Genomic DNA, 10994 nt, shown 5'->3' on the forward strand with positions numbered 1-10994 from the left:
AGATAGCTACAGATAAAAGGTTAAATATCTCACAGGTAGCTACTCTATGTTCACCTTATCTTACGTGAAGTGTGAATTTACTGAGCGTCAGACAATACACTTATTCCTTTACCTGCTCATTTTCTCTTGCAACATGTGGATTCAGTAACGTGACCGTATCCTCCCTCCTTCCTGCAACATGTGGATTCAGTAATGTGACCGTATCCTCCCTCCTTCCCCTCCAGCCTGCCTTTCCCCATTAAATAGCTCTCAAAATCATCTTTGGAGAAAGGCACACAGACCTGTCTCCTGGGTATGTCCTTAATTTTGACAAAATAAACTTCTAAATTTATTGAGACCTATCTCAGATGCTTTTTGGTTTACAAGAGTTAAATCTATTTTTGGTTTTCAGTGTAGACCTAAGCCCAAGTTTATTTAGTGGCTTCTGCTCCCTCCTGCCCTCAAAAAAACCACCAAAAAATGCTAGAGGAAGCTTGCAAACATAAGAACATAAGATGAAAATAAAACAGGTAAGAATTTGGAGAGGGAAAAGTGGCTCCTATTTACACTTTTAGTTGAGAGATGCGGGCTGTGCTGGGTTGGGTTGCAATTCCTACAACCTGAGCCACAAAATCTGGATAAAATCACAGAGAATCACGTAGCCAATGAAAGTAACAAAAATCCGTTCACCTGAATACAGGTCTAACATTTTTCGGTAAGTTAAATATCTAAAACCTCCTAGGTCTGGCCAGACCGTAGATGGCTACCTTTCTCAGCAACCTGTTCAAGAGGGGCCTGCAGGCCTGACTTCCGTACGGCTTTGGGTCAGCCCTGTGGCTACAGCCAAGGCTGGGATCCTAAGCAACATACTTGGGTCTAAAGAGCACTTCAGAACTCATAACTTAAGAGTCCTTCTCCCAGGCCAAGGGCTCTGGCAACCCAGCCTAAAGAGGCAAATGGGTAACTTGGGGTGAAGCTTTCCTTTTCCTTCGGATCTCCTCGCCTCGCCCTTAATTCCGGGTAAGCCTCCCAGGCTGCAGCGGCCCTTACCTCCATTCTGGGAGCCAGCGCTTCCCTGTCGCCGCTCCCAGCTCCAGCATTTGGTCCCGCGAGTGGTGCTGGGGCTGTTGGAAGGACTTGTGGACGATGGGAGCGCTGCGGAAGACTGCCGGGCTTCTGCGTGGTTGCTGGGCTTCCCTTAGCCTCGTGAACCAGGATTGGTCGGTGGGGCGACGCTAGACCCTCACCTGAAGCCCATTCCTGTTCTGGAAAAAGCAGTCGATTCACGCCAGGCTGCTACTCCAGTCACCGTTAGGAAAATGTTGCCGGCCAGGTGCGGTGGGTAATCTCAGCACTTTGGGAGGCTGAGGGGGCCAATCGCTTGAGGTCAGGACCTCCAGATCAGCCTGGCCAACATGGTGAAACCCCGTCTCTACTAAAAATACAAAATTTAGCTGGACGTGGTGGTGGGCGCCTGTAATCCCAGCTACTCGCGGGAGGCTGAGGCAGGAGAATCGTTTGAATCTGGGAGGCGGGGGTTGCAGGAAGCCAAGAGCGCCCCATTGCACTCTAGCTTGGGCGACAAAGCGAGACTCTTGTCTCAAAACAAAAGTTGCAGCCTAAAGTTGATTTACTCCAGCATTCGTTAAAGTGATGTCAGGGAGTGTTTTACACTCTGTAACTACCTATGTTTAGTTGACCCAAATAACTCTTTAGGGCCCATTTCTCATGGCAGGCAGTATAATGGTGGTTAAAAACAGGAGCTCTGGGATTAGAATCTCAACAGTAACTACAAGTTTAAATTTGCTGTGAACATTAAACGAGATTAGCCAAGGTAAGTGCTTAACCTGTCTAGCAAATAAGTGGTAAATACCTACTGCCATTCCTACTAACCTGCTTTAGACACAATTCATAACGGGTGAGAAAAAAATGAGTTTCTTCATCTACAAGATAGTTGTAGGACCAGTACAGACTATATTGGCTAAAAAATGAGTCTAGTTTTACTTAGGGTGAGTGCAAATGTATGATGCAAATTTCATCTTTAATAGCTTCTGTGAGCCTCTCTTCCCTCAGTTTACCCAGTTAATTTAAAAGGATTACTCCCAGAAAGCTCTCCCAGAGCAGGGCCTCACATTTATAAAAGGGGAAATGGAGAGTCAGGGGAAGCAGTATTTTGGGTCATGCAAAATAGGATGATGTTGGCAGAAGAAAAGGCAGAATCCAGGTTTCACAATTTCTACTTAACACAAGGATCTTAGGAATTTAAAGATGATCTTTGAGAGTTATGGGAGATGGTGTGAGTGTGGAGACATCGTATCCAGAATAACATATCTTATTTTACAAACAAATATGTTCATTAAAAATCATGTTTCAACTTTTTGTAAAGGTATTTTGGTGCACTGTGGGACCTGGTTTTTGAAGGGGCATATGTACAATAGATAATATTCACCTAATGGCCCGGTGTGGTGGCTCATACCTGTAATCCCAGCACTTTGGGAGGCTAAGGTGGATGGATCACCTGAGGTCAGGAGTTCGAGACCAGCCTGGCCAACATGGTGAAACCCCATCTCTACCCAAAATACAAAAATTAGCCAGGTCTGGGGTGGACGGCTGTAATCCCAGTTACTTGGGAGGCTGAGGCAAGAGAAGCGCTTGAACCTGGGAGGTGGAGGTTGCAGTGAGCCAAGATTGTGCCATTGCACTCCAGCCTGGGTGACAAGAGCGAGAGTCTAAAAAAAAAAAATCCCCCTAAATTTTCTATTAAAAATCTAGTTCTTCCCATGTTCTCTGACAAAAGTTGACCCCCAAATCCAATAATTACCATATAACAAACAGACAGCAACATCTAATATGTTACCCCCTAAATTGAAGTTAATGGAAGAATTTCTGGTTTTCTTCTTCCTCTAAACTTCATTTTCTCCCACTCTGTCTCTCCATCGTACTTTAAAAAATATTGACACTGTTTGTCAGATATGCTAGTATGTGTGATGTTTGATTTCTCCCTGCACAGAGAGGACCTAGTAAATAACCACCCAAAAATACTACCTATTTTCCAATTTTGAGCCTACAACTCATAATTATGATGATGGCTGGTTCTTGAGAATAAAATGAATAGTCTATATTAGTTTATTTACGTTTTCTACAATACATGGAACTTTTTTCAATATAAACACAAGTCAGTGAATCCTCATTTAAAAAATAACCATGTGACACATAATACAAAGATAATTTAAAACCAGACTCATGCTGTTTTATGACAGAACCAATTTCAATGGTAACTAATCTTCTTAAACATATTTAATCATGTAGTTTCTGGAAGATAGGTTAAATGATGAAAAAATGGGCGACCATGAACACACTCTTTAATTTCATTTCCAAACTGGTGCTTCATTCTGTAGATAATGTCTTGGATGTCCTCTTTTGATAAGTACATGGGTAATTGTCTAGATAGACGCACTGCTTCTCCCTGTCCAAAGGGAAAGTCACACATTTTACCATGATATACCCTGAGGCAGAAAACATGTTATCCTGGCAAAAAGGAAGACAGAATCTTGATTATTTTCATCTTATGAATTCACTCAACAAATATTTATTAAGTGTCAAATATGTTGTCAGCTCTCGGGATGTAGTGGTGAACCAAAAAACAAGACTTGCTCTTGTGCAATTTACATTCTAGTGCAGAGAAAAAGAAAACAGACAAAAGACAGAACATTTTAGTCAATAAATAATGCACAATATTAAACTGGGCCACATGATAGAGTGATTGTAGAGTTGGAAAAAGATTGCTTGAGGAGGTAACTTTAAGCTTGAATTTAAATAAGGAATCAGGCCGGGTGTGGTGGCTCAGGCCTGTAATCTCAACACTTTGGGAGACAAGGCAGGATAATTGCTTGAGGCCAGGAGTTCTAGACCAGCCTGGGCAGCACAGTGAGACCCAGTCTCCACACACAAAAAAAGTGGGCATGGTGGGGCCTGTTTGTAGTCCCAGCTACATGGAAGGATGAGGCAGGAGGATCACTTGAGCCTGAAGATCAAGACTAGTGAGCTGTGATCATGCCACTGCCCTCCAGCTTTTGAGCAAGACCTTGTCTCAAAATAAATAAATAAAAATTAATAAATAAGAAACCTTAATGGAAAGATCATGGGCAAAGAAAAGCATCTCATGCAAACAGAAGAGAACTAAATGTTCACTGTGGGTGCATCACAGTTGTTAAAAAAAGAGGAACAAGAAAAGGAAATTAGGCAGAGGCCAGATCACCCTCTAGGGCAGGGTGAGGAATTGGTGTTATGATTTACCCTTGGACAAATTCTACTGAGCATTGTTGAGTCATAAAACTGTCCTGGCTGGATCCAATACAAATGTTAACTCTTACGAGCCCTCAGTGACACCTGGAAATCTTCTTATTCCTCTCTAATTAACCTTCTCTTATAGTACCTACAGCTCTTATTTTCAGATCTTTGTTACTGTACTAAAATTACCAACTCCTTCCCACAACCCCTCCACTCTCAGCAGGTAACTTCTACTCTTTCACCACATATATCAACATGACTTCTCTCAAGTTCACCTAAAATTTCACAGGTTCTAATGATTAAGAAAATTTTTTTAAAAAGTTTACGTAAAAACATTAGTTTCATTTTTCCCCTTTTCTGTTTCCTGCTCTTGATTCAGACAGTTTCTTCTTTCTAAACCTTAAATTCATATCCTATCTTCCCTCTTGCCTTTTTGGGAACATTTCCCCTGCAATTTTTTTTTTCATCCAATTCCACCTCCTGTTTAAGCAATTCTCCTGCCTCATCGGCCTCCTGGTAGTGGTTACAGGTGGACCACCAGCCTGGTAATCGGGGTTTCACCATGTTGGCCAGGCTAGTCTCAAACTCCTGATCTCAGGTGATTCACTCTCCTCAGCCTCCCAAAGTGCTGGGATTACAGGCATGAGCCACTGCGCCTGGCCTTCTCTGCAATTTTTTATTGTCAGTCTTCCACCAATTCAACACAAACATGCTTAACATACTCTTTCCTTCCTTTCACTATTCACTGTCATATGACTTGCTGCCTACTTTTCCACTACTATACTCTTTAACTACTGGCAAATGTCGTCTATTCCTACCACAGCAGACCCTTGAACAACACTGGTTTTAACTGTGTGGGTCCACTTATACATGGATGTTTTTCCAACCCCAACTGTGATAGAAAATACAGTACCATGGGATGTGAAATCCATATATACGGAGGGCCAACTTTTCATATATGTGGGTTCTGGAGGGCTGACTGCAGGACTTAAGCATGCCTGGATTTTAGTATCCACAGGTGGTGCTGGAACCAATCCACTGGGTATACAGAAGGACAATTGTACTTTGCCATTACGATTCTCTTCAAGGTTACCAATGTCATCTAGCAGCCATATCTGATAGTCTTCTAGCAATTATTACCCTATACAGAACGTGATACTACTTATGCTTAAATTTACTTCCTTCCTTGACTTTTACATCCACCCCTCTCTTGGTTCTCCTTTCACTTTCCTTTCTCTCTGATTCATCTTATTGACCTTAAATAGAAGCATCCCCGTGGTTTAAGTTCTCTTTTTTTCTAGCCCATTTTTCTTAACACTTATACCACTATTACCTTAACATACTGAAAGGTAAAGTATTAGCAAAAAAATATTTAAAACCAGTCCCAATTAGTTTTTTCCTGTTATTTCTGAAATCTTATTTCTCCCCACATGGTTCTTCCGACCCACAGTTCATACTAACTCTTTCACAAGAAAATATTCCCTTGAAGTCTCTAGAAACTATCAATGTTAAGCTACCCACACAATAGGCTGGGAATTTCCACATGACAAAGTTCCTAAAGGATTCACAGAACATTACCGAATACATTCTTCAGAAGGTGTAACAAGCAGACTTTCCTGTTAAGGAAGTCCGACCTTCAGAATACAGCAGGCACACTACCAATTGTAAACAAAAATGGCTCATTTTTAAAAAGGGAGAAAAACTTCATTAGAGTTCAGGTTTGTTTTTTAAATAATACCAATCTTGAGGGATATCTAGAACAAGATATATAGATAGAAACACTATTGTTTTCCTGCTACTATCTTATACTTATATTTTAAAGTTTACAACCTTTCTTAATCCTTTTTTTAACCCACTGTTATATTTCTCTTTTGTGGTGAATACTGTCACAAAAATGAAAATTTCCGCTTATTCAAAGATTCCTATCTTTCACTTTCCTTCCCTTCTACTGCTCTTGATGAGATCAAGACTTAGAATTATATTACAATACTTTTTAGACAAGTATGTAATATAAAGGTAGGATTATTTTAAACCCCTTCTAAGGGGATTATTTATGAAATGTTTTTAAAAAAGAACTTCACTGCAAAATATCTCATTTATAAGGTCTTTCCTCAATATGTACCCAAGAAAATGTTATGGTAAGAATCCATGATAGAGTTTACCACAGTCAGTCTATGATGTGAAACTTTTAATGGAGTGTTCTTTTTTTTTTTTTATAGTGTTCTTCTTGCAAACACATAATAAAACTTACAGAAAATATTCTACTATTTGGAAATAATTTACTATTTTAAGAAATAAGTATCTTAAAGTCTGGCCAATCTATAATACCTCTATAGATAGAATCAGCAGCAGTCCCCAAGCTTTTTGGCACCAGGGACCGGTTTTGTGGAAGACAGTTTTTCCAGTTGGCAGGTGGGGATGGTTTCAGGAAATTGTTCCACAAGAAGTGCACAACCTAGATCCCTCGCATACACAGTTCACAATAGGGTTTGTGCTTCCATGAGAATCTAATGCTGCCACTGATCTGACAGAAGGCAGAGCTCAGGTGGTGATGCCCGCTAGCAGGCCGCTTACCTCGCCCGGGAGTTGGGACCCCTGTATACAATAACATATATATAAAATAATGCATACCTCTAAATAACTTATCACTTTGCGAGGTCTACATTCATAAACTTCCTTTGCATTTTTGTTTAATATAGCATTAAGAATTTCTTTTAAATCTGCTACTCCATAGAATGGGAGACAATTAGCCATTCCTTCTATTTCCAAGTAATTTTCAGTAATTGAAACTCCTGGAAGAAAAAAAATAAAAACACATAGTTAAGTTCATATTCCAGAACATGTCCATTAAAAACAAAAATTGCTGTTAAAACATTTAGTGAACCCACATTCGAATTTAATACAGTCAGGACAAAGTTTTGTTCCTTAGTTGGAGAACAAATAGTAATTTCCCATAGGATCTCACATTAAGTCATAAGTGCTCATTGACACCACATGTGCTTTATATAATTTAACTTAATCCCAGTCATTGCTGTTCTGTTCCTTAAATTTGTTTAGGTCATTTCTTGCTTTGGAGAGAAAATGAAGTCCCATGATATTTATGAAAATAAAACTGGTTTAAGTGTTTTAACAACTGCTGCTCTTCAAATTCTACCCTACCATTTCAATATCTAAACGCCTGAATTATTTCCGTGATTTTAACTTACAAATTATAAAAACAGTCACAAAGTAATTTATGGAGATATTATTAATTAGAAGAAAATACTGTTTGTTCAAAATATTTTAATAGGACAAATAAAACTGACATGTTAAAACTGTTACTTAAATTACTCTTAGTAATTAAAATAAAACTAAATGGCTGGGCATAGTGGCTCACACCTGCAATCCTAGCACTTTGGGAGGCCGAGGCAGGCAGATCACAACACCAGGAGTTTGAGACCAGCCTGTCCAACATGGTGAAACCCCGTCTCCACCAAAAATACAAAAAAAATTAGATGGGTGTGGTGGTACGTGCCTGTAGTCCCAGCTACTAGGGAAGCTGAGACGGGAGGATCACCTGATCCCAGGAGGCAGAGGTTGCAGTGAGCTGAGATCATGCCACTGCACTCCAGCCTGGGTGACAGAGCGAGACTCCATCTCAAAAAACAAAATAAAACTAAAAACTAGCTACGGGATTGGATGTATAACTGGGTACACAATCCATAACAGCACATATTTCAAAGCATCAGATTTGGCTTTAGAATGCATATTTTTGGAACATAGCAAAGACTTGTCTTCTTTGGCTGTATCTGTGTAACAGTGTTCTTTCATGAAGTCTACATAATGCTACCTGGAATTAAAGGAAAAGAGACAGTCCAATCTTGGATAAGTAGTAGCTATCAATGGATTAATTTTAAAAAAGGGATGTGATATAACTTGAAGAGTTTCAGATCCTGAGACTTCAATAATCCAATCCCTTACCTGTTCCCAATTACAGACTAGATCCTTGACCTGGTTGGCAGATGCAATGCTGGTAAACTACAGAGATGGTATCCTAAACATTTTTCCCAGAGAACAACTGGAGAATAATATATAATATTATCTAGCATTAAGGGATGAGATACAGAGTTCAATGAAGTGAGATGCTATGGTTTAGATGTGTGTCCCCTCCAAATCTCATGTTGAAATGTGACCTCTACTGTTAAAGGTGGGCCTAGTGGGAGGTGCACTGGCTCATGGGGCAGATCCATCATGAATGGCTTGGTGCCATCCCCATGGTAATGAGTGAGGTCTCTGTGGTAGTTCACACAAGAGCTGGTTGTTTAAAAGAGCCTGGCATCTCTCTCTTGCTCCCTCTTTCACCATGTGACATGCTGGCTCCTTGTTGCCTTCTGCCATGATTGTAAGCTGCCTGAGACCCTTACCAGAAGCAGATGCTAGCACTATACTTCATGTACAGCTTGCAGAACCATGAGCCAAATAAACCTCATTTCTTTATACATTACCGAGTCTTAGGTATTCTTTTATAGCAACACGAACTAACATAGAAAATTAGTACTGAGGAGTGGGGCACTGCTATAAAGATAACTGAAGATGTAGAAGTGGTTTTGGAGCTGGGTAAGAGCAGAGGCTAGAAAAGTTTGAAAGCTCAGAAGATGACAGGAAGACGAGGGAAAGTTTAGAACTTCTTAGAAACTGGTTAAATGGTTGTGACTCAAATGCTGATAGAAATATGGACAGTGAAAGGCTGACAAAGTCTCAGATGATATTGAGGAATTTATTGGAAACTGGAGTAAAGGTCATTCTTTTTATGTCCCCGCAAGGATTTTGGCTCCACTGTGTCCACGCCCTAGGGCAAGCTGTCTAACCTGTGGACTGTGGGCCACATGTGGCCCAGAACAACTTTGAATGCGGCCCAACACAAATTTGTAAATTTTTTTAAACATCATGAGATTTTTTTTGCAATTTTTTTTTAAAGCTCATGAGCTATTATTAGTGTTAGTATATTTTATGTGTGGCCCAAGACAATTCTTCCAGTGTGTCCCAGGGAAGCCAAAAGATTGGACACCTCTGCCCTTAGGATCGGTGGAAGTTTGAATGTAAGAGTGATGACCCAGGTCATCACTATTTAATTTCACTGTCTAGCGAAAGAAGTTCCTAAGCAGCAAATCATTCAAGAAGTGGCATGGCTACCATCGGATACAGGAGCAAAGAAATGACTTAAACTTGGAACTTGTATGTAAAAGGACAGCAGACGCTGGCACTATGCTTCATGTACAGCTTGCAGAACCATGAGCCAAATAAACCTCTTTTCTTTATAAAGAAGGCTTGTGGTCATTTCTTTTAGTCTCAGGTCTACCTGAGTCTTACACAGTATCAGGTATTCCTTTACAGAAACAGGGGAAATGTAAATGGAACTCAGAACTGTGTGTGGTAGGCAAAAAGTAGTAGCAGAATATTCTAGTTTACATCTCTTTTAACTATTTATATAGATATGAAAATTGCCAAAAATATCAGTCTAAGTGATTTTTCACTATTGGTGGTTTTAAATCTTTTACAGTATGATTAGAATGAAAAGTCTAATGCTAACTACATTTGCCCTGGAAAATTATACACATTTCACAGAATTATTAGTGGAAATGGGTAAAAGGTACTTGGCAACAAATAAGGAAATTGAGCAGTATTTTAACTTCTGTGTTTGTAAAATTCAGATATGGAAAAGTTAGAGACATTGGAACTATGTAACAATAACCCTTGAAAAGTTTCCATAAAATACTGTGAAATGCTCACCAATTTTCAAGGAAAATACATCAAATGAGTAAGTGGTTTGACAAGTTTACACTTCCTAAAATATGGAATTCTTATTGATGCAAGACAAAAAGCTATTCCCATTAGCATGCAAAGTTCTTTTTTTTTTTTTAACTTTTTTTTATTTTTTATTATACTTTAGGTTTTAGGGTACATGTGCACAATGTGCAGGTTTGTTACATATGTATCCATGTGCCATGCTGTTTTGCTGCACCCATTAACTCGTCATTTAGCATTAGGTATATCTCCTAATGCTGTCCTTCCCCCCTCCCCCCACCCCACAACAGTCCCCGGAGTGTGATGTTCCCCTTCCTGTGTCCATGAGTTCTCATTGTTCAATTCCCACCTATGAGTGAGAATATGCGGTGTTTGGTTTTTTGTCCTTGCCATAGTTTACTGAGAATGATGGTTTCCAGTTTCATCCATGTCCCTACAAAGGACATGAACTCATCATTTTTTATGGCTGCATAGTATTCCATGGTGTATATGTGCCACATTTTCTTAATCCAGTCTATCGTTGTTGGACATTTGGGTTGGTTCCAACTCTTTGCTATTGTGAATAGTACCGCAATAAACATACGTGTGCATGTGTCTTTATAGCAGCATGATTTATAGTCCTTTGGGTATATACCCAGTAATGGGATGGCTGGGTCAAATGGTATTTCTAGTTCGAGATCCCTGAGGAATCGCCACACTGACTTCCACAATGGTTGAACTAGTTTACAGTCCCACCAACAGTGTAAAAGTGTTCCTATTTCTCCACATCCTCTCCAGCACCTGTTGTTTCCTGATTTTTTAATGATGGCCATTCTAACTGGTGTGAGATGGTATCTCACTGTGGTTTTGATTTGCATTTCTCTGATGGCCAGTGATGATGAGCATTTTTTCATGTGTTTTTTGGCTGCATAAATGTCTTCTTTTGAGAAGTGTCTGTTCAT

The 10994-nt window shown here is 39.8% G+C and overlaps 1 protein-coding gene across 5 annotated transcripts in view; it reads right to left on the reverse strand.

Moving 5' to 3' along the window:
- Positions 1 to 3080: 3080 nt before the first annotated feature.
- Positions 3081 to 10994, reverse strand: part of PMS1 (PMS1 homolog 1, mismatch repair system component) — a 101277-nt gene continuing 93363 nt past the window's right edge. For 4 of the 5 annotated variants that reach the window (XM_032755155.2, XM_032755157.2, XM_032755158.2 and 1 more), the window contains 2 exons: positions 6901 to 7061; positions 3081 to 3445 (listed from right to left, as the gene is read on the reverse strand). In XM_032755155.2, coding sequence (XP_032611046.1) covers positions 3281 to 3445; positions 6901 to 7061 — 326 coding nt within the window. In that variant the 3' untranslated portion in view covers positions 3081 to 3280. Of the gene's footprint in view, positions 3446 to 6900; positions 7062 to 10994 lie in introns of those variants that run through there. The other variant, XM_058440280.1, reaches the window with a different exon arrangement.

The sequence above is a fragment of the Hylobates moloch genome, unplaced genomic scaffold, assembly GCF_009828535.3.
Source record: "Hylobates moloch isolate HMO894 unplaced genomic scaffold, HMol_V3 SCAFFOLD_1, whole genome shotgun sequence".
NCBI lineage: Eukaryota > Metazoa > Chordata > Mammalia > Primates > Hylobatidae > Hylobates > Hylobates moloch.